This window comes from Hemitrygon akajei, chromosome 20 (genome assembly GCF_048418815.1).
Source record: "Hemitrygon akajei chromosome 20, sHemAka1.3, whole genome shotgun sequence".
Classification (NCBI taxonomy): Eukaryota; Metazoa; Chordata; class Chondrichthyes; order Myliobatiformes; family Dasyatidae; genus Hemitrygon; species Hemitrygon akajei.
The window spans coordinates 68,178,549-68,202,910 of NC_133143.1; the positions used below are offsets into that span (position 1 = coordinate 68,178,549).

The window sequence follows — 24,362 nt, forward strand, 5'->3', positions numbered from 1 at the left end:
ATCCACTCTTCAGTGACTGATAATGGGATGATTGCTGGTGCCAGATGGAGTGGTTTGAGTATCTCAGAAACTGCTCATCTCTTGGGACTTCCATTCATAACAGCTTCTAGAATTTACAGAGCATGGTGTGTAAAACAAAAAATAAAACATCTAGTGAGCAGCAATTCTGTGGTAAAAACACCTTATTAATGAGAGAGGTCAGCAGGAAATGGCCAGTCTAACGGGAAGGTAACTAACTCAGATATCCACACCAGCAGTGGTGTGCAGAAGAGCATCTCTGAGAGCAACAACACAGTGAAACGTGAAGTGGGCAAGCTACAGCAGATCATAAACACCCAGTGACACTCTATTAGGTACAGGAGGTATTCAAAAAATAGCCCCTGAATGTATACTTTAATCTTCAGCCACTTGTAAAGAGGTACCAGTATATGGGGTAACCTGTCTATAGGGTGTCATGGTAGCATAGTGGTTAGCATAACCATTTAAATGTGCTTTAATTCCCACCTGTCAGTAAGGAGTTTGTACATTCTGCGACCTCCAGGTGTTCAAGTTTTCTTCCACATCCCAAAGACGTAGACATGCTCTGTTAGTGCAGGAAATGGTGACACTTACAGGCTGCCCAGCACAATCCTCGTTGCAAACAACGGGAATTCCAAACAACACTCACAGAATGCTGGAGGAACTCAGTAGGCCAGGCTACACCTATGGGGAAAAATGTAGTCGACGTTTTGGGCTGGAACACTTCTGCAGGACTGGAGAAAAAAGCAGAGTAGATTGATTTGATTTGTGCAAATGCCTCACTCCACTGAATGTTGCAATGTACACGTGACCAATATTACTCTTATTCTATCTAAGAGTTCTTTTAATGTTTCTGCCACTACCACCACCCTAAGTAAGTTGTCAAATGCTAGGTTGGCGCCAGAAGTGTGCTGACACTAGCAGCCTGCTCCCAGCACATCCTGTATTGGTATTGGTCGTCGATGTAAAGGATGCATTTCAATGAACATGTGACAAATAAAGTGAATTTTTACAAGCAGTAACTGTGGTCAAATATAGACATGATCTAAAAGGACTGGGTCTTCACTACAAGTAGGAGGAATGCCTTGGCAATAATTACTCAAGGTAAGATTAAACTGGCAGTACTTTCTAGTGTTGTTCCCCTGACTTGATGCAGCATAGAAACTGCCATTAGCCTGCACTTTTAAAGACTCATTTTACATCAATCCTACATCTCTTCCAAATTCCCAGCCGGTCCTCCAGCAAATTTTATCATTCACCTGTGCACTATTTGCAATGCAGAGTCACTTCCACTCACATCATTGGGAAGTGTGCAGAAGCCCACATGGCTAATTTTATTATTGTTACATGTTCTGAGATACAGTGAGAAGCTTGTTCATGTAGATCAGATCATCACACAGTGCATTGAGGTAGAACAAGGTAAAACAATAACAGAGTGCAGAATGAAGTGAAAAGGCTACTGAGAAAGTCCAGTATACAGGAAAGCAATGAAGTACAGGATCACAGGGTGGGTGCTTGATTTTAAGGTGATTGAGGAAAGTTTGTGCGGGGAACGTTCCCCCACACACACGCAAAGAGTGATGGGTGCATGGAACACCCCACCCAGGTGGTGGGAGAGGCAGATGCACTAGGGACATCTAAGATGTTCTTGGCTAGGCACGTGGACAATATAAAGATACAGGGCTATATGGGAGGGGAGGGTTAGAACGGTGTTAGAATGGGTTAAAAGATCACCACATTTCGGTCTAAATAACCTATGCTCTGCTGTACTGTTCTATATTCTAGAGTACATCTAAGTAGACTGTGAGACCAAGAATGCATCTTATCGTACAAGAAGCCTAATGAAGAGTCTGATACCAGGAGGTGGCCAGCATCCTGCAGGGAGCATCTCATCCCCTGCCATCTCAAAGCCTTTCCAACACACGGGAGCTTGGTGAAATAATCCGACATTCGCCTCTGTGACTGCACCTTCAACAGCCCTCAAACTCAGCACCTGCCAGACAAGCAGTTCATGTACTTGCTAAATATTAATGTAGTCTGTCACCATTGCAATCAGCTTACTCTATCTGCCACTCACCGAACACACTCTGCCCAGAGCTCCTTCAATATAGGGGACCCTTGTTGCAAAGAGGGACACAGAAAGACATACACACAGGACTTCAACCCCAGGAGAGGCACCTACAGGCCTTGGCCCCAGACATCCAACCTCGTCCCTGGCCCAGACTTGCAGTAGACCAGAGAAAGCACTCTAGATTTCTAAAGAAATTTTTAATTGAAGTTGCTGGACAAAGCCCCATTCAAGTGTAAAAAGCAGTTACACTATCATCTAGACCTTTGAGTTAGGTTTATTGCATTACTCCTAGAGTCCCATCCAGACATGTGTCATCCTCAACACATACTACAAACTACAGCACGTCCGATGAGGAGAGGTTGAGCAGTTTGGATTTGTCTTTTGTATTTGCACAAAATGCCTTCATTTAAACATTGCCTGCTGCCAGTGCTTGTTTGTGTGTAGTTTTCCAATGATTCTATTGTCTTTGTCCTACTGTGAAAGCCTACAAGAAAATGAATCTCAAGGTAGTATACAGTGACATATACCTACTTTGATAATAAATTTACCTTGAACTTCAAAGTCTAACACCATTCTGATCTGGATATACGACTTGACCCAAATCCTGGCGTAGCCTTTCCAGTGGCCGCTGTGGACATACCCTCAAAAGGAAGATCCCAACGTCCTCAGGCAGGCAACTCAGCGCCACTTCCAAAGACAATAGAGTGGCCATTAGACCAGCCAGCACTCCCCAAGTCCTGCAAACAAATACATAGGGTCAACTCAAGCAGACTTTTTCCACTGGAAGTAGATTTCATAGTTTAAAGGAGAACTTCTCCACTCAGAGGGAGGTGAGCGTGGAACGAGCTGGCAGTGGAAGTGCTGACTTGGGTTCGATTTCAATGCTTATGAGGAGTTTGGATAATTACATGGACAGGAAGGGAATGGAGGAATATGGCCTGGGTACAGGTACAGGTTGATGGGTCTAGGCAAATTAAGTTTGGCAAGGCCTAGATGGACCAAAGGGCTTGCTTCTGCACTCTAAATGAATTTAAAAACCAACACAAATTCAAGCATTGCCTTTATTGCACTGATTCACATTCAGAAATCATTTAACAAAATGCACATTTCACAGGAGTCAGAGGACAATATTAAAACGCTACCCAGGTACAGTAACAGTTGCATTCTAACGACATTAGCTAACAGAGATGCATCATTCAAGGACAGGATACACAAACATGCTGGTTGCAATATTTTCCTCATGTTTCAAGTCGACTTTCAAAGAAAATTAAACAACGGTAAGGAAGGTGGACACTGACCACAAACCCGCGTGGCTCGGTTAGCGCAACGCTCAACAGCGCCAGCAGTAAGATGAGGGAGTTTGATTCCCACTGTAGTCTTCAAAAAGTTTGTACGTTCTCCCCGTGACGGCCTGGGTTTCCTCTGGGTGCTCCGGTTTCCTCTCACATTCCAAAGACGTACGGGTTAGGGTTAGTAAGTTGTTGGCATGCTACGTTGGTGCCAGAAGCGTGACAACACTTGCAGGCTGCCCAGGACAATCCTTGCTGATTTGATTTGACACAGAACACCGCGTTTCACTGTATGCTTCGATGTACATGTGCCAAATAAAGCTAATCTAATAAATAGCTAATCTAACTCCACAAGTTACTTACAGGCTGTTTAAAAAAAAGACTGATTTAAAAATAAATGTTAGATTAAGGAAGTCATACAGGTGTACTTAGCTGTGATGCTACTGATAAAGACACAGCACTGCACAGAGGAACTTGTAAAAGCTTTAAGATTTAGAGAAGAAAAAAAATCTTTTCGCATTATTACCAAGCATCAATTTACAAAGGAGGCAAAAAAATTAACTAAGTGATCATGATCAGTAAATTTTAAAACACAGAATTATATCTATACATTTCCAATGCTTTCACATTGCATCCATGTTAAAATCTTAAAATATACTTTAATATTTGTATAACTATCTTTTATTATTTCATTATATTACTCCTTCAGTAGCTGAAAAATAATGCAGGAGAAAATGCAGATTTCTATATACATAAATAATGTACTGTATACTCATTCACAAAATATATGAAACCAATGCAGAAAACAATTCATAAATTCAAGGGTGGATCTCGAAGGCCAACAATTCTTCCGAATGCATATTGTTTAGAGAACGCAGATCAGATAATTTCAGCAGGAGCTTGGTAAAGACTGAACATTCAGTAGGGTGATTTTTCATAATTAAAGTTCGGAGCGCACGAATTAGAGTTTCCTGCAACTGCTCCACTGAGTTAGCATTTTTAATTCCTGATCGATCTGGAGAGAAATTAAAATTACAAAAAGTAAATCTCAAAGTTTCCTCTCTTAGGCAGTTAATCTGATCAACCATTCTAGATATACCTCCCACCCCCTCGATTACCCCCATAACTGCACTGCAAACACTTTAAACCACTTTTTGTAATGCTGTTTACATTGTAAATACATGCTGGCATTGATGTATGTATGTATGCATTCACATTTCATTCCACATCCCTGCTTTAACCTCTAACTTAACAGGATTCCAACTACCGTAGATTCCGGATTATAAGCCGCTACTTTTTTCCCACATTTTGAACAGCTTTGAACTCTGCGGCCTTTAATCCAGAGCGGCTAATACATGGTTTTTTTTCATGCCGCCTCGTAAACATTTTGCCTCGTAACAGTAGACCAATAAAATTGATGAGTAGTTCACAGAGGTCCAATGAAATTGTACGATAAATCAAGTGCACTTTCACAATTAAATTATTGTAAATCAGTCATTTGTACTCACCCTCATCAACATGGAAAATACTCGAAGAAAAGCAAGACCCGAGCGCGTCAGACCCGATTAGACCCGATCGCGTTACGCAAGCGCGTCAGACCCGATTAGACCCGATCGCGTTACGCAAGCGCGTCAGACCCGAGCGCATCAGACCCGATTAGACCCGATCGCGTTACGCAAGCGTGTCAGACCCGAGCGAAAACGCTGCTTTTAAGTTAAAGTCAATCAATAACTTTTCCTGGTAGGCTGCAGTATATATATTTTTACCAGTCGCTAGGAGATATTGGAATGTTGTTCGTGCTGTTCAGTAAAAAAGTATATGCAACGTAATTTGTGTTACCGATACGTATGTATATTTAAAAGTAGCGGTGCGGCCTTTACAATTAAAAAATTGATTTTATTTCTAAAATTAGAGCCAGCGGCTTTTAATCAGGTGCGCTCTGTAGTCCAGAATCTACGGTACTTGGGCCATCAGTTAATCGGGGTAGCCATTTATCGGAGACATTTGATGTACTGTATATGGCCAATAAAGTTACTGTATCTTTGAAACAAATGAGTAATGCTAAATTCACAGCTATTCCCTACATAAAGGTTAGTTCGACTACACTTTGGTTTGTAAATGACTAAAACAAGGTACTAAAAACTGCCTTAATGCAGAATGATTTACCACACTATGCAAGAAGGTACCTAAATATCATCTGTTCTGCTCGTGCTTGCAAGAAACTGCAGAGAGTTGTGGACACAGTTCAGCACGTCACAGGAACCAATTTAGGAAAGCCTGCAGAGGTGGACAAGTCAATCCACAGCCTCCACACTCAGACTCCAAGAGCAACACCTCATATTGCGTCTGGGTAGTCTCCACCCTGATGGCATGAACATCCATTTCTCCACCTTCTGGTAATTTCTGTTCCCTCCTCTCTCTCTTTATCCATTTTCTGTGCTGGTCCCCCTCCTACCCCTTCATTTCTCATCTGCCCATCACCTCCCTCTGGTTCCCTTCCTCCTTCCCTTTTCCCCCCACTTTCCTCAGATTACTTCTTCAGCCCTTTACCTGTGCCACCTATCACCTCCCAGCTTTTCACTTCATTCCTCCCCTCCCTCACCTGGCTTCTCCCCGCTCCATTCCAGTCCTGATGAAGGGTCTCGGCCTGAAGCAGCAACCATTTCCCTCTATAGATGCTGCCTGGCCTGATCTGACCCACCAGCATTTTGTGGGTGTTGCATAGGAAATCAGCCTCCCCTACATGAGCTCTGTCTACACTTCTCACTGCCTCAGTAAAACAGCCGGCATAATCAAGGGCCTCACCCACCCAGACATTTTCTCTTCTCTCCTCCTGAAAGCATGTACCACCAAGGTCAAGGACAGTTTCGACCCCCAGCATATCAAATGGACTCTTGACCTCACAGTCGACCTCATTATGACCTTGCACCTTGTCTGCCTTCACTGCACTTTTCCTGTAACTGTAACACTTAATTCTGCACTGTTACTGCTTTATCTTGTTCTGTCTCAGTGCACTGTTGTGATCAATTGTTCGGTATGATCAGTATGCCTGTCAAGTTTCTTACTGTAACAATAAACCTTTCACCGATTTCAGTTCAACAGAACTAGAATACAAAAGCAATGATGTCATGCTGTGAGGCTTTATAAAGCACTGACCAGACTGCACATGGAGTACTGAGAGCAGTTTTGGACCGCTTATCTAAGAAAAGGTGTGCTGACAATGGAGGGTGTCCGGAGAATGAGAACAAGAATGATCCCAGGAACGAAAGAGTTAACATATGAGGAGCATTAGCTGGCTCTGGGGCTTTACTCACTGGAGTTTAGAAAGATAAGGTAGAATTTTATTGAAACCTGCCAAGTACTAAAAGGCTGAGAAAGAGGGGATGTGGAGAGGAAACGAGAGTCTAGGATCAGAGAGCACAGCCTAAGAATAGAGGGGCATCTATTTAAAACAGAGATAAGGAGGAATTTCTTTAGCCAGAGAGTGGTGAATCTGTGGAATTCATTGGGACAAATGGCTGTGGAGGTCAGGTCATTGGATATATTTGAAGCGGAGGTTGATAGGTTCTTGATTAGTCAGGGTGTTAAATAGGGAGAAGGCAGAAGAATGGGATTGAGAGGGAAAATAAATCAGCCATGATGGAAAAGCAGAGCAAATTCAATGGGTCGAATGGCCTAATTCTGCTCCTATGTCTTATGGTCTAATTCACTGCACGCCCTGAACTGGATGCACATTCTGATTTTTTTAATTTACACAATCAAATGAAGGTGGTAATAGTGATTGTTAATAAACACAATTTTAAAACTCTTCTTACCAGCAGACACCAGGACAACTGCTGTGAACAAGCTCATCTCCTCCTCACCAAGATGCAGGGCACTCAGCTTTTCACTGAACTCAAACATGGACAACAGCAGATCGCCCGCCCCCATTAACTGTAGTTCCTCCATCCCGTAACTCTTCCCACTCAGAAATGTGACTGTCCGGTCATGTACGTCAAACAGAGCTGCAAAGCGCACCATTAACACCTGCCAACGACAACAATAGGCACATTTGTCAGAACATTGTTCCGAATGATTCCGGATAGAGTTTATAGCCAATTATATTGAGGTCATCTTCTGCCAACCAAAAGCAGTGCAGCATCAGGATAAATAAATCATTCACATCAGAGAAGACCAAGAAAAACTAGATTTTCCCAAGTTTGGCACCATTTCTTATTTCTTGAGTATCAGAAGCACTAATGCACCCAAAGCTGTAATAAATTTATTACCAAAATATGTAAATGTTACGAGATGCTACCTTGAGATACGTTGTCTTGCAGGCATTTTACAGAAAAATAAATACAATGGAATTTATGAAAAACATACAGAAAGACCAACAACCAATGTACAAAAGACAAATAGTACAAACAGGCAGGCAAATACATAAGACCATAAAACATGGGAGAATTAGACCATTCAGCCCATCAAGTCTGCTCTGTCATTCTACCACAGCTGATTTATTATCCCATTCTCCTGCCTTCTCCCCATAATCTTTAACGCCCTTATTAATCAAGAACCTATCAAACTTCACTTTAAATATACCAAATCACTTGGCCTCCACAGCTGCCTGAGGCAATGGATTTCAGATTCATCCCCATCCGGCTAAAGGAATTCCTCCTCATCTGTTCTAAGGGACATCCTTCTATTCTGAGGCTGTGCCCTCTGGTCCTAGACTCCCCTACCATAGGAAACATCCTCTTTATGATCACTCCAACCAAGCCTTTCAATATTTTATAAGTTTTAGTCAATTGCCCCTTCATTCTACTAAACTCCAGCAAGTACAGGCACAGAGCCATCCAATACTCCTCATACATTAACCCTTTCATTCCCAAGATTGTTCTCGTATCACTATGATTATTATTCTTCCATCACTGTAGTTCCCAATCCTACTCGGAAATGCTGACCCACAATATTTAATTAGAGCGTTATCTGTTGTACATACCTCAAATGTTCCAGCCTTCAGCAAACTAACTTGGTCATGCTGTGACAGATCTTGGAATCCTGGAATACGTTTTGCAAATTCTACCACCTCCCTAACTGCAGGTGTAAAGCTCCTGGAAAATTCTTCCCAGATTTCCTGTTCCGATTTATCAGGATCCACATAAGGCGACATACTCATTGGGCACACCTGTTGAAACAATCACCAAAAATTAACCTGAATCTGGTATTATATTGTCACACGTACCAAGAATGCTAACATATTTTGCTCCCTTTTTGCACTACTTTTTAAATTCTTTTTCATAAATGCTTCTTGTAATCTATTGTGTATTTTGTGTATTGCACTGTACTGCTGTGGCAAACAACACATTTTACAACATATGTCAAGTGATAATAAACCTGATTCTGATACAGTAAAAACCTTGTCTTACACACTAGTCATACAGATCAGATCATTACACAGTGTATTGAGGTAAAACAGTAACAGTGCAGAAAAAAGTGGAAAAACCACCAAGAACATGCAGTGCAGAAGACAATGAACTGCAAATCATTATGAGATAGATTGTGAGGTCAGAAATTAACTTTAACTTAAATTAGGACGCTTGAAGTTGTTTTAACTAGATAACATGGTAGTGTGCAGTTAACGTAACACTATTAGAGCCAGCGACCCTGGTTCAGTTTGCCGCTTACAGTAGAAAGTGTTGTCTGTTCTCCAGGTGCTCCGGTTTCTTCCCACAGACCAAACATGTACAGGTTAGTAGGTTAATTGGTCACACGGGTGAAATTGGGTGTTGGGCCAGGAAGATGTTACCACACCGTGTCTCTAAATTAAATTACAGATCCATTCCACATCGACAGTAATGGTACATTAAGCTTTAATTATGAAATTATACCAGCATTGATAGCTTTATTTTTATTTATAGAGATACAGTTCTGAACAGGCCCCTCCAGCCCAACAAGCCGTACCACCCAGTAAACCACCTACACACAGGACAATTTACAATGACCAATTAACCCACTAACCCATACATACATCTTTGGACTGTGGGAGGAAACCGGAGCACCAAAAGGAAACACACACAGTAACGGGAAGAATGGACAGACAGACAGCATTTCATTGTCAACCTGCACTGCACATTCTTCGTAGTTTTTTTTGCACCAGAAGTAAAGTCTGAGCTCCAAGAGCATGCATTAATCGCTACACTACACGGTGCTGTACAAAAATTATACACTCACACTCATTTATCTGGGGTGCCCAAAACTACACTACACGGTGCCCTATACAGTACTGTACAAGAATTATACACACTCACATTCATTTATCTGGGGTGCCCAAAACTATACTACACAGTGCCCCTATACAGTACTGTACAAGAATTATACACTCATTTATCTGGGGTGCCCAAAACTTTTGTACAGTACTGTATGTGTCAATTTGAAGCAGAAAGCGAGTCTGTTAATCTGACGGGAACAAAAGATGTTGGGAATGGCAAGAGTGGAGCGCCACAGGAGGGGTGTCACGGATGGGGGTACACCCAGATACACGGATACACCCAGCCCCTAAGACACCAGACAAGGTTATTTGATTCCAAACAATTGGTTTATTGATTATTACAGAATGTCTCTCTGGTGCTTCCGGCTCCCGTCCCTCTTGCTTCCCCTTTTCCCAAACATGATTCCCCTCTCCTTGCCCCATTCCCACTCTCTGTCCACAATAGAGACCCATATCAGAATCAGGCATCATCACTCACATATGTCATGAAATTTGTTGGGGTTATTTTTTGCACTAGTAAATTACTACAGTACTGTGAAAAAATCTTAGTCACCCTAGTTATCTATTTGTGCCCAAGACTTCTGCAGTAATGTATAGAGCTCTGAAGTACAACCATTTGTTCAGTAACAACGGGGCATTTACCAGATGCGTTCTCCTCCCAGCAGTCCACGAGTGTTTCTTTAGGTCACTGGTTCGAGCAAACCCATCTTCTGTAACTACTTTTTGCGTAAATCCGCTGGAGAGAGAATGACACTGCCTGCTCACTCTCTCTGCACCTCCATTTGGACAAACCACATGCTTATTAATCTTATTTGCGATGCAGACTGTACCATGATTTCCATTCGTGAAACAACGGATTTCATCAACACCATTTATTGAATGTCCAACCAGCCACTTGTCATCTCCAGTTCTCCGAGGGTTTTCCGTGTTCCGAACTTCCAGCATTATGTCCGGCTTCTCCTGGGTATTCGAAAAAGTCTCCTCGAGGGCTCTTGACACGGAACCAATTACTTCAGCCTCTGTGTTCTGAGGTAGCCCAGTCTGAGACGGAGAGGACATCTCCTCACACGATGCATCAGTCTGCACGTAGCCACTCAGCTGGTCATTTGCCGCGTTCTTCATTGCACTTTGCATTTCAATCAACATTCGCTGCTTCTCACGCTTTGGAATGCGCCCAAACCGAACAGCTGTAAAACAGTACACAACGGCTTTCAAAGTGAGTCTACAATGCTTTGGCCTCAATCACTACATTTCTCAACAAGTTAGGAATATGGTAAGATCTGATTCTATAATAAAGTTCTTCTGAACTGTAACAGTACCATCTCGGGACATGCCTACAGCCAGACACTTCTTGAAGCGACACTGTTGGCACCGGTTCCTGTTCATCCTCATTATGGCACAGTTCTCATTTTTCAAGCATTTCTTGTACTGAATATTCTGTTGGATGCTCCTTCTGAAGAATCCCTGCAATGACAAAGGCAAAGATGCAAGCTTCAAGGTTGTTTATTGTCATCCTTTAGTAAGCAATGTTGTTAAATACTTCAGTACACCAGTGAGAAGGTGAACAAAATTATTGTTACTCTGGATCCAAAGCAGCATTACTCAAAGTAAGTTATCAAAGTGCATATATACCACCATATACAACCTTGAGATTCATTTTCTTGCAGGCATACTCAATAAATCCAACAACCATAATAGAATCAATGGAAGACTAAACCAATGAAAAACACAGTAAGAAAACACACTCTACAAGTTTGAGTTTGGCCGTACTGTATATACAAAGACTAGTTTATATGCACAGACTGGTAGTACTGTATTTACCTAGAGAGCAGAGAAATCCCTGGAATTCATTGCCACAGATGGCTGCAGAGGCCGAGTCATTGGGTATATTGAAAGGAGTGCTTGATAGGTTCTAGATTAGTCCGGGTGTCAAAGATTATGAGAAAGCAGGAGAATGGGTCTGAGGGGGGGAAATAGTAAATCAGCCACGATGGAATGGCAGTGCAGACTTGGTGGTCCAAATGGCCTAGATCTGCTCCTATGTCTTACGGTAATTTTACAAGCTTTTTATTGTAAGTCATAGCCAGCTGGGAGTTTGAAATATGAACACATTGCCTTTATACACTTAGTGGCCACACTATCAAGTACAGCTGTACACAAAAAGCTCAAGCTTCAAAGTAAAATTTATTATCAGGAAACATACATGCCACCCTGAGATTCTTTTTCTACGGGCATACTTAGCAAATCTATAGAACAGTAACTTTGAATTGTTAACTGGAAACAAACCGTGCGAATGCAGTTATAAATAAATAGCAATAAATAACGAGCATTACACGGGCTTGTTAATGCAAATATCTAATTTGCCAATTCAATGCATCAAAGCATACAGACATGGTCAAGAGGTTCAGCTGTTCCTCAGACCAAACATCAGAATGGGGCAGTAATGTAGTGACTTTGACTGGGTAATGACTGTTAGCGCCAGATGGGGTTGTTTGAGCTCTCAGAAACCACTGATCTCTTCATTATGATTTCCATAAACAACAGTGTCTAGGGTTTACAGAGAATGGTATGAGAAGCAAAAAAAAAAATCCAGTGAGCGTTAGTTCTGTGGGCAAAACACCTTGTTAATGAAGAGAGATCAGAAAAGAATGGGCAAGAAGGCAACAATAACTTAAATAACTACGTTACAACAGTGGCGTGCAGAAGAGCATCTCTGAATGCACAACACGTCGAAAACTGAAGTGGGTGGGCTGCAGCAGCAGAAGACCACGAACATACACTCAGTGGCCACTTCATTAGGTACAGGATATAATAACATGGGATGAAAACCTTCAGATTAGTACTTTATTTAATTTTGCAGATTCACTACTGGCCCAATAAAGATCTGGGTATTACCCAGAGTACCGCAAATTCACAGCAATTGGCTTCGGCTTACCTTACAACCTTCACACGCATGGACACCATAGTGGAATCCTGATGCCATATCTCCACAGACTCGACACAGCAGGACCATCCCATTAATTTCTAAATTAAGATTAATTAAGAATAAAGTTCAGCTTTATTTGTCACATACTTCGAAATTTACAGTGAGATGTGTTGCTTGTGTCAATGACCAACAGAGTCCGGGAATGCACTGGAGGGCAGCCCGCAAGTATCGTCATGTTTCAGGAGCCAACACAGCATGCTCACAACTCAATAAGCCCAATGATTACATCTTTGGAATGCAGGAGGAAACCAGAACACCCAGAGAAATCCCAGGTGGTCTCGGTGAGAATGTTCAAACACCTTACAGGCAGTGGCAGGAATCAAACCCCACTCTTAACAGATGGCATTCTGAAGTTTTGCGCTAGCTGGTACGCTACTGTATCGCCCCTCACAAAAAAACTACAAACAAAAACAGGAGTTGCAACTTGTCAAAAACTAAGCCAAGTTTGTAGTTATCCACCTTAAATGAATCTACTACTTTGGCCAATTTCCATTCATCCACTGGCAGTACCAGTTCTACCACCTACCACTCTTGAAGTGATGGTGGACTTCCTTCATACTGTACAACTATTAAAAGTGGAAAAAGTAACCCTTAAATCAAATAACATGAAGGTTAACTTGCAGGTTGAATTCACAGTATGAAAAACAAATACAATGTTAGCATTCATTTCAAGAAGACCAGAATTTCAAAGTTCAAAGTAAATTTATTATCGAAGTACATACATGTACAACCCTGAGATTCATTTTCTTGTGGGCATACTCAATAAATCCAATAACCATAATAGAATCAATGAAAGACCGCACCAATAGGGCAGGCAATTTAAAAGCAAGGATGTAATGCTGAAGGAATTGATCAGACTGCATTTAGAACATAGCAGAGTACAAGAGAGGAACAAGCTATTCGCCCACAATGTTGTGCCAAACCAGCTAAAACCCAAACCCTAATCCCTCCTGCCTACACCATGTCCGTATCCCTCCATCTTCCTTACATCCATGTGCCTATCCAAACACTTCTTAAAAGTCTCCAATTCATTTGTCACTGTAGCAGGCAGCGCATTCCAGGCATCTACCAGTCTGAGTAAAAAAATTACCCCTCACATCCCCCTTGAACCTACCCCCTCTCACCTTCAATCCATGCCCTCTGGTATTAGACATTTCAATCCAAGGAAACAGATACTCTCCGTCTATGCCTGTCATAATCTTGTAAGCCTCTATCAGATTTCCCCTCAGCCTCCAGTGCTCTAGAGAGAACAACCCAAGTTTATCCAACTTCTCCTGATAGCAGGTGCCCTCTAAACCAGACAGCTTCCTGGTAAACTTCTTCTGCACCCTCTCTGAAGCCTCAACATCCCTCCTACAGGGGGACGACCAGAACTGTACACAGTACTCCAGCTGTGGCCTAACCAGAGTTTTATAAAAGCTGCAACATAACCTCCTGATTTTTAAACTTAATGCCTCGACTAATAAAAGCAAGCATTCCCCAAGCCTTCTTAACCACCTGTGTAGCCACTTTCATGGAGTTATAAACTTGGATCCCAAAATCGCTCTGCTCCGCAACACTGTTAAGGACAATGTAAAACCAACAGAGAGACTGCATAATTTAGCAAAAATAGGGAGAAGTGTGATGATTAGGAAGCTTTTAAAAACCAACAGAAGGCCACTAAAAAAAGCCATAAGGAGAGAAAAGATGAACTATGACGATAAGCTGTCCAATAACAAAAAAAGGATACAGCTTTTCTTCCAGAATGAAAGAGTAGATATCGGACTGCTGGAAAATGATGCTGGTGAGGTAGTAATGGGGGACAAAGAAATGGCAGACGAACTTAAATAAGCATTTTGAATCAGTCTTCACAGTGGAGTGGTAGGTATAGTTGGATTACTAAGAAGATGCTTGGGAAGTTGAAACGTCTGAAGGTAAGTAAGTCTCCTTGACCAGATTAAATACGCCCCAGGGTTCTGAAAGTGGAGACTGAAGAGATTGTGGAGACATTAGTAATGATCTTTCAAGAATCACTAGATTCTGGAATGGTTCCGGCAGACTGGAAAATTACAAATGCCACTCCACTCTTCAAGAAGGGAGGGAGGAAGAAAAAAGGAAATTATAAGCCAGTTAGCCTGACCTCAGTAGTTGGGAGTCCATTTTTAAGGATGAGATTTTGGGGTACCTGGAGGCACATGATAAAAGTTGGCCAAAGTCAGCATGATTTCTATAATGGGAAATTTTGCTGGACAAATCTTGCCAGGCCAGAAGTGGAAAGATCAAACAGTTGAACGTGTGGCTAAGGAGCTGTTGCAAGAGGAAGGGCTTCAGATTTTTGGATCATTGGACTCCCTTCCAGGGAAAGTGGGACGTGTATAAAAGGCATGTTTTGTACCTGAACTGGGGATTTGCTAATGTTGCACAGTGAGATTTAAACTAGAGTTGTAGGGGGAATGGGAACCAGAGCGCCAGTACAGATAATGGAGTGGTTGTAGAGAAAGATGTTGCTAACCCTACATACAAAGTCAGTAATCGAAAGGTCAAACACGAGGAAATCTGCAGATACTGGAAATTCAAACAACACACACAGAATGCTGGTGGAACACAGCAGGCCAGGCAGCATCTATAAGGAGAAGCACTGTTGATGTTTCGGGCCGAGACCCTGACGGGGTGAGTCCTGATGAAGGGTCTCGGCCCGAAACATCGACAGTGCTTCTCCTTACAGATGCTGCCTGGCCTGCTGTGTTCCACCAGCATTTTGTGTGTGTTAATCGAAAGGTCAAACATGGTGGGACTAAATGTTCTGAGTTGCATACATTTCAACGCAAGGAATATTATAGCAAAGGCAGATCAGTTTAGGGCATGGATCAGCAAGTGGAATTATGACATTGCAGCCATTAGTGAAACTTGGTTGCAGGAGAGGCAGGACTAACAGCTCAATATTCCAGGGTTTTAGACAAAACAGAGCGGAAGGGATTAAAAGAGAAGGGGTGAAATTACTGATCAGGGAAAATGTCACGGCAGTGCTCAGTTAGGACAGACTGGAGAACTGCTCTAGTGAAGCTTTATGGGTAGAACTGAGGAATAAGGAAGGTATGACCACATCAAAGGGATATTACAGACCTCCCAACAATCCACAGGATTTACAGGAGCAAACTTGTACAGAGGTTGCAGATTGTTCCAAGAAACATACGGTTGTGATTGCAGGTGATTTTAACTTTCCATTTATTGACTGGGACTCCCATACTCTAAAAGGCTTGGATGAGAGTTTGTCATCTATGTTCAGGAAAATTTCCTTAATCATAACATAAAAGTATGAACTAGACAGAGTGTGAGACTACATCTCCTATCAGGGAATGAGACAGGGCAGGTCACTCAAGTTTGTCTGGGGGAACACTCCAACTAGTTAAATTATATGTAAGTGATGTGGAAGATGGAATTAATGGCTTTGCAGATGCTACAAAGATAGTTGGAGGAGCAGGTAGAGAGGCTAGAAGAGAGGAAGTAGAGAGGCTACAGAAGGACTTAGATTAGGAGAACAGGCATAGAAGTGGCAGATGGAATACAGCGTTGGTAAGTGTATGGTCATGCACTTTGGTAGGAAAGGGTTGACTATTTTCTAAAAAGAGAGAAAATACAAAAAAAAACTGAGGTACAAAGAGACTTGGGAGTCCTTGTACATGATTCCCTGAAGGTTAATTTACAGATTAAGTCTATGGTGAGTAAGGCAAATGCAGTGTTAACATTCATTTCAAGAGGACTAGAATACAAGAGCAGGGATGTAATGTTGAGACTTCATAAAGCACTAGTGAGGCCTCACTTGGAGTATTGTGAGTGGTTTTGAGTCCCTTATCTTAGGAAGAATGTGCTGAAACTAGATATGGTTCAAAGGAGGTTCATGAAAATGATTCCAGGTTTGAACAGCTTGTTAAATGAAGAGCATTTGATGGCTCTGGGCCTGTATTCATTGGATTTCAGAAGAATGAGGAGTGACCTAATTGAAGCCTATTAAATGGTGCAAGACCTTGATAGAGTGGATGTCGACAGGATGTTCCCTATGGTGGGAGAGTCCAAGACTAAGGGACACAGCCTCAGAATAAAGGACTGTCCTTTTAGAATGGAGATGAGAAGGAATTTCTTTAGCCATAGAGTGGTGAATCTATGGAATTTGTTGCCACAGGCAACTGTGGAGGTTTAAGTCTGTATGTATATTTAAGGCAGAGGTTGATAAGGTTTTTGATTGGTCAGGGCATGAAGGGATACAGAGAGAAGGTAGGATATTGAGTTGAGAAAAAATGGCAGAGCAGACTCAATGGGCCAAATGGCCTAATTCTGCTCCTATATTTCATGATCTTATAATGCCATTTGTTTCAGGGTAATTATGGAAAATAGTTCTGGTCCTCGGGTTGAGATTCTAAATTGGAGAAAGCCCAATTTTGATGGTATCAAAAAGGATCTGGCAAGTGTGGACTGGGACAGGCTGTTTTATGGCAAAGGTGTACAAAGTGGGAGGACTTAAGAAGTGAAATTTTGAAAGTACAGTGCTTGTCTGTTCCTGTCACAAATAAAAGATAACTGGTTTAGGGAACCTTGGTTTTCCAGAGACATCAGCAGTGGGCAAGTTATTGGAAAGTACTCTGCAGGAACAGATATACAAGTATTTGGATAGACAGGGACTGATTAGAGGAAGTCAATATAGCTTTGTGCATGGTAAGTCATGTCTAACCAATCTTACAGCTTATTGAGGAAGTTACCAGGAAGGTTAACGGAGGCTAGGCAGTGGGTGTTGTCCACATGGACTTTAGCAAGGTCTTTGACAAGGTCCCACATGGGATGCTGGTCAGAACATTCAGTCACCTGGCATTCAAGATGAGGAGGTAAACTGGATTAGACACTGGCTTTGCAGAAGAAACCGGAGAGTGGTTGTAGATGGTTGCCTCTCTGACTGGCCTGATTTGGACTATTGTATCAGTCCTGGTCTCCTACCTACAGGAATGATGTAAGAAAGATTGAAAGAGTGCACAGAAAATTTACAAGGATTTTGCTGGAACTTAAGCTTCAGAGTTACAGGGAAAGGTTGAATAGGTTAGGATTTTATTCCTTAGAAAATAGAAGATTGAGGTATACAAAATTATGAGGGGTATAGATAGCATTGGACAGGCTGATGGTGTAGTGGCATCAGCACTGGACTTCAAGGCAGATACTCTGGAGTTTGAATCCAGCTGGGTCCCAACCCGGGCAGTCGAGGTACCTGCGCATATGGAAGCCCTGGCAAACTACTTCTGTACCTTGGACAACCACACTATCCATAGGGTCGCCACCAGTCAACGACAACTCAACAACAACAACATAGACAGGGTAAATGCAAACAGTCCTTTTCCACTGAGGTCGAGTGAGACTACAGCTAGAGTTCACAGGTTAAGGGTGAATATGAGGGGAAATTTCTTCACTCAGTGGTGGAAGTGCAGAAAGGGCTGTCAGTGCAAGTGGTGGATTCAGGGCCGATTTCAACATTGGAGTGAAATTTGGATGGGTACATGGATGGGAAGGGTATGGAAGGCTATGACCGGGTCCAGGTTAACAGGTCTAGGCAGATTAATGGTTCAGCATGGACTAGATAGGCCAAAGGGCCTATTTCTGAGCTGTAGTGTTTAATGACTCTAAATCTGTTGGACTGTTTTTGAGGAAATAACAGGCAGGATAGACAAAGGAGAGTCGGATGTCATTTTTTCTTAGATTTTCCGAAGTCCTCTGATAAGAGGCCACACAGGAGGCTACTTAACAAGTGCCATTGTATTACAGAAAAGATACTAGTACGGATAGAAGACTGGCAGAGGCAAAGAGTGGGAATAAAGGGGGACTATTCTGTTTGGCTGTCAGTGACAAGTGGTGTTCAGCAGAAGTCGGCATCAGGATCACTTGATTTCACATTATATGTCAATGATCTGGATGACAGAATTGATGGCTTTGTGGCCAAGATTGAAGACGATACGAAGATAGGTGGAGGGGCAGGTAGTGTTGAGGTAGCAGAGTCCGCAGAAAGACTTAAGGAAGATTGGTAGATAGTGTAGGGAAGTGTATGGACATGCAGTTTCGTAGAAGGAATAAGGACATAGACTATTTCCTAAATGGGGAGAAATATATTTTTTTTTTAAACCAGAGATGCAAAGGGACTAGGGAGTCCTTGTGCAGGATTCCCTAAAGGTTAACTTTCAGGTTGAGTCAGTGGAAAGGGAGTCAAATACAATATTCAAGAGGAATAGAGCGTAAAAGCAAGAATGTGATGCTGAGATTTTAAGGAACTGATCAAACTGCACTTGGGAATATTGAGAGCAGCTTAGAGCCCCTTATCTTAGAAAAGATGTGCTGTCATTGGAGAAGTTCTAGACAAGGTTCATGAGAATGATGCCGGGTATTAAAGTGGTAACATATGAGGAGCATTTGATGGCTCTAGGGCTATACTTGCAGGGGTTTGTAAGAATGTTGGGGGGGGGTATCTCATTGCAACCTATCAAATATTGAAAGGCTAGGCAGAATGAATGCAGGGAGGATGTTTCCTATTGTGGGAGAGTCTAGGACCAGAGGGCATAGCCTCAGGTTAGATGGGCATCCATTTAGAACAGAAACGAGGAGGAATTCCTTTAGCCAAAGGGTGTCAGTTTGTGGAATTCTGTTCTGAGGATGAAGCTTGTCATTCCAGAACTAAGGAAATGTCCTCCTTCTTCAAGAGGCTTCCCTTCCTCCGCTATCAATGCTGCCCTCAACCCCATCTCTTCCATTTCACACGTCTGCCCTCACCCCATCCTCCTACCACCGCACCAGGGACAGAGTTCCTCTTGTCCTCACCTACCACCCAGCAGGCCGCTGCCTCCAGCACGTAATTCTCTGTTAACTTTCGCCATCTCCAACAGGATCTCACCACCAAGCACACCCTTTCGTCCCTCCAGCTTTCTGCTTTCCGCAGTGATTGCTCCCTACATGACTCCCTTGTCCATTCATCCCTCCTGGCACTTATCCTTGCCAGTGATACAAGTGTAACACCTGCCCCTACATCTCTTCCCTCAATACCATTCAGGGCCCCAAACAGTCCTTGCAGGTGAGGCAACACTTTGCCTGTAACTCTGTTGGGGTCATCTACTGTACCTGGTGCTCTTGTGTATCAATGAGACCCAGTGTAGACTGGAAGACCGCTTTGCCAAGTACCTATCCTCTGACCACCAGTAAAAGTGGGATCTTCCAGTAGCCGCCCATCTTAACTCCATTTCCCCTTCCAACATGTCAGCCCATGGTCTCTAATGCCGTGATGAGGCCACACTCAGGTTGGAGGAACACCACCTTATATTCCGTCTGGGTAGCCCCCAACTCCATGACATGAGCAGTAATTTCTCAAACTGCTGGTAATACCCCCCCCCCCCCACCTCTCCTTCACCATTCCCATCTCTCACCTCATCTCCCTACCTGCCCATCATCTCCCTCTGGTGCTCCTCTTCCTCCTTTTCTTTCTTCCATGGTCTTCTGTCCTCTCCTATCAGACTCCCTCTTCTCCAGCCCTGTATCTCTTTCATCAATCAACTTCCCAGCTCTTTAATTCACAAACCCCCCACCCCCACCAGTTTCACCTATCACCTTGTGTTTCTTCCTCTCAACCCCCACCTTCTTACACGGACTCATAATTTCTTTTTTCTCCAGTCCTGATGAAGAGTCTTGGCCCAAAACATTGACCGTACTCTTTTCCATAGATGCTGCTTGACCTGTTGAATTCCTCCAGCGTTTTGTGTCTTATTTGTGGAATTCATTGCCATGGATGGATGTGGAGTGTAAGTCATTGAATATACTTAAAGTGGAGGTCGAAAGGTTTTTGATTAGTCAGGGTGTCAAAAGTTACAAGGAAGGAGAATGGGGTTGAGAGGGATAATAAATCAGCTATGATGGAATAGCAGGGCCGACATGATGGGTGGAATGGCCTAATTCTGCTACGTCTTATGATCTAACTTTTGTATAAACTTACTGGTGATGTTACTGGTACTTTTGTTCACGGGACCCGAGGTTGATCCATCCCCTTTGGCGGAACACAGAAGCTGAGCAGTGTTGGAGCTTCCTAGTTTCAGCGGGCAGTTTTCAGAAAGCACATCACTGAGGTGAACACGGTTATCAGAAACAAAGCTGTTAGGTGGTGAGGGAACTGGAGCCGAGGTTGGCTGCAAACTGTTCTCAGAACCATCACTCTGATAGGAGACGGGGCTGCAGCTAGAGCTCGAACTGATGTAGGTAATAACACCACCTGCATTCAAACAAAGTATAATCAAGGATCAAATTTATTCACCATTTATTTACGTTTAGGAATTTGCTGTGCTGTGTTGGTGCAACATGCAACAAAAAAACATTCAATAATTACTTTTTAAAATTACATGAAGTTAGATATAGAATAAAATGTGCATAAAATGTACACAAATACCAATATGTATTTACAATGTAGACAGCATTATAAAACGTGGTTTTAAGTGTTTAACAGTGACAGGGGTAACAGGGGTGGTATAACTAACTAGAACAGTTGATCATTCCATAGATGTTGCCTGACCTTCTGAATTCATCCAACACTTTGTGTAAACAGACAGAACCTTTCCCCCAGAGTAGAAACGTCAAACACCCACAGGACATGCTTTTAAGGTTGGGGGAGGTGTGGGGAGTTGAAAGGCAATGTGAGGGCAAGATTTTTTTTTAGAAAACACACACAGGTTGGTGCCAGGAATGGGCTACTAGTGGTAGTCGTAGAAACAGGCAGTTTGGTAGAGTTTAAAAGGCTTTTAGATAAATTGAAGAATAAGCAAAGTTGAAATTGAGTTTATTCTCATATGCAAAAGTACATTAAATGCCTTCTGGTCCCCCTCGGGTGTGGAGACTACGGGGTAGAAGGGGACACTGCCTGGATTAGCGCCCATCAGCTATTAAGGAGAGATTGGACAAAATCGGGTTGTTCCCCTCTCAGGGGATCCCAGCCTGGGGTCCACAGACCCCTTGCTTAATGTACTGGTTCAGGGCATCAAAATGGTTGGGAACAAAGCGCTGGCTTAGAGCGTCGGAGGCTGGGGGGAAACCTGACAGAGGGTTTCAAAAATCAACACAGGCACAAGGGTGGACAGTCAGAATCTTTCTCCAGGGTAGAAATGTCAAACACCCCAGGACACGTTTTGAGGTTAGAGAGGGAATCGTTAATTTAACTTACTTACTGAGATATAGTGTGGAATAGGCCCTTCCAGCCTTTCAAGCCACATCAATCCCCAATTTAAACCCCGTCTAATCACGGGACAATTTACAATGACCAATTAACCTACTAACCCGTAGTGCGGGAGGAAACTGGAGCACCCGGAGGAAATCCACGTGGTCACAGGGAGAACATACACACTCCTTAGAGACAGCATGGGAATCGAACCTGGGCTGCTGGTACTGTAAAGCGCTGTGCTAACCTCTACCTTGCCACCAAGGTTTTTACACAGTACCAGGAATGGGTTACCAGGCTAATACTGGAAGCAGGCAGTTTGGTGCAGTTTAAAAGGTTTTTAAGACAGGCACATGAAAACCAAGAAAATAGAGAGATATGGATACACAAGACAAGGAAATTTCACATAAACTGGCATTAAGATTGGCCAATATTGTGGATGAAATGGCCTGTCCAGTGCTGAACTCTTCTATGTTCTATGTTAAATACAGGAATGACACCATGAGAATTTAGTTCATGATATTACCCATTAAAATAAAAACTGTCTGGTCTGATTTTGCTGAAATTTAGACAAGTGGGGCGTAGAAATTATTCAGAATGCTGCTGTTCCAGTCAGTGGTAAATGGCCGCTGGATTAAACCATGGGACATTAAACTGGCGAGCAGAGTTCAACCAAAATACGTAGAAGTTTGATATTATTTAACAGGAGCAGCACACAAAAATGCTGGAGGAACTCGGCAGGTTAGGCAGCATCTGCGAAGGGAAATGGACAACAGTTCTGATGAAGGGTCTCGGCTGGAAAAGTTGGTTGCCCATTGCCGCCGAGTTTCGCCACCACCCGGCGTTGCCCCACTTTTCCAGAATCCGCAGTCTCCCCGTGTCTCCACATTACTTTACCATTGGACATTGCCGCAAACTGCGGCACCTTCATTGCTCCAGGTCACATCAGTACAGGAAGCGGGCAACAAGCAATTTTGGTGGCTAGGCCAACATATATTTTCCAGCAGTATATTTATTTTTTTACAGGGATACCTCATATTTTGCAGGAATGCATATTTCAGTCGCCCGTGCGTTATATTTCTGCCGCAATGCATATTTTGCTGCAATGCATATTTCAAAGTCTGCAACACGTTTTGCAGTAATGCATGTTTCAAAGTCACAGCTACAATGCATAGTTGAAAGTCTGCAATGCATTATATTTTTGCTGCAATGCATTCATCACACAGTGCAGATGTCTTTTTTTTTTGTTTTTGTTTTGGCTCTACTGGCACTGGAGGCGGAGTGCGCTGCTACTGGAAGCCGCAGCCTCGCCCTCCCCGCTCCGAGCCCAGAACTGGGTCACCCGGCCTCCGCGCCAACCTCGCCGGTCACGTGTGGCAGCCGCGAGCTCCAGGGGACCTTCCATTTTCCAACCGCCCACTCGCCGGCGCAGAGCCACGAGCTGCCCCGCCCCGCCCCCCGCTTGGCCAATGGCAGTTCGCGCCGTCGCCGCGTAAACACAAGGGCGCACGTGGGCCACGGGGGCAGGTCCGCGTGAGGAGCCGTGCGCTGCAGCCGAGCGAGGGGCGGGAGCGCCATGCGAACCCACCCACCCCCGCCACTGCGCGGCGAAATAAACACTCCTTTCACAAACCGGCTTCTTAAATAATTACAAATTATTTTTTTTAACATCATACGGCGTCCAGATTAACAGCTAACAAGTTATCAGGACCGAGTTTACTATTGCTAATTTACACATCGTGAAATGTTGTGCAGCAGCCAGTACAGTACAAAGATATATTTTAAAAATCAATAAATGGCAAAATAAAATAATGCAAAAGAAAGCAATGACGAGGAAATGCTCAAAAGGTTCAGAAATCAGGAGATGCCGGTCTGTCTTTACACCGCAGCAAATATTTTTAGATGCGATTTTGTAAAATAAAAATGCTAATGGAAATTCAGAATCGAGTCGACAAACGCGAGAGGAGATGGAACTTTTTCCTCTTTTGGTTTTACGTTCGTAGAAATAAATGCAAACAAACACAAATCACATTACCTACGTTCCTGCTGCAATCCATTCTCACGAGTGCAGAGGATATCCTTTTGTTGTGCGTGTGTGCGCATCGAGGGGAAATCCTTAAGAAACGCTTCCTTCCACATGAAGGATATTATTGCGGGACGGGAGGGGGTTTCCCCCACCTCGCAGACACCTCCCCCTCGTACGGGCAGGTCTAGCGCCGCCGTGCCCGCTCCCTCTCTCACGGGGAAGCGATGGCTGCTCGCTCGGGTTTTGCATGTGACCCAGTTGTTTAATGCCGGCTCCTCCCTCCCTCTGCCCCAGTGACACACTTCCCCAACACGGAGTTCACGGCGAACTGCGCTCCTGTTAGCAAAGAAAACTCTCCCAGGTCACTTCCCTCACCGCCCGCGAATATTCTGCATTATGTCTTCCTTCATGACCCAAAGGTATGGTTCTCCATTATCCTTCCACATTCTATTTCCCCACAACCCAAACTTACTGCTCTGCATTAATTCTACATTTTATTTCTTCACAACACAAATTTGTTCTAATT

The 24,362-nt window shown here is 43.2% G+C and overlaps 2 protein-coding genes across 6 annotated transcripts in view; one reads left to right on the forward strand and one right to left on the reverse strand.

The window, feature by feature from the left end:
* Positions 1-24,362, forward strand: part of thrb (thyroid hormone receptor beta) — a 236,974-nt gene that overhangs the window by 172,700 nt on the left and 39,912 nt on the right. Inside the window, exon 9 of one of the 3 annotated variants that reach the window (XM_073024557.1) lies at positions 1,804-3,153. The exons of the other annotated variants lie outside the window; for them this stretch is intronic. Coding sequence (XP_072880658.1) covers positions 1,804-1,814 — 11 coding nt within the window. The 3' untranslated portion in view covers positions 1,815-3,153. Of the gene's footprint in view, positions 1-1,803; positions 3,154-24,362 lie in introns of those variants that run through there. 3 annotated transcript variants of the gene reach the window in all.
* nr1d2a (nuclear receptor subfamily 1, group D, member 2a) lies at positions 3,137-24,100 on the reverse strand. 3 transcript variants are annotated; one of them, XM_073024546.1, is made up of 8 exons: positions 23,850-24,100; positions 20,602-20,874; positions 12,564-12,652; positions 10,948-11,092; positions 10,271-10,815; positions 8,360-8,545; positions 7,194-7,404; positions 3,137-4,393 (listed from the first exon to the last, which is right to left on the reverse strand). In XM_073024546.1, the coding sequence occupies exons 1-8, from the start codon at positions 23,947-23,949 to the stop codon at positions 4,197-4,199; spliced, it is 1,746 nt and encodes a 581-aa protein (XP_072880647.1). In that variant the 5' UTR covers positions 23,950-24,100; the 3' UTR covers positions 3,137-4,196. The 3 variants fall into 3 exon arrangements, with proteins under 3 accessions (XP_072880647.1, XP_072880648.1, XP_072880649.1); XM_073024547.1 differs by having other exon boundaries at positions 23,846-24,037; XM_073024548.1 differs by lacking the exon at positions 20,602-20,874 and having other exon boundaries at positions 23,846-24,037.

Excerpts from the sequence above, each read along its gene's own strand:
- nr1d2a (XM_073024546.1), bottom strand. The coding sequence starts at position 23,949 with ATGTGGAAGGAAGCGTTTCTTAAGGATTTCCCCTCGATGCGCACACAC. Across the intron at positions 11,093-12,563 it reads ATGCGTGTGAAGGTTGTAAG|GGATTCTTCAGAAGGAGCAT; the intron begins GTAAGCCGAAGC and ends TTGTCATTGCAG. Across the intron at positions 8,546-10,270 it reads CTGGGAGGAGAACGCATCTG|GTGTGCCCAATGAGTATGTC; the intron begins GTAAATGCCCCG and ends TTGTTTCAACAG.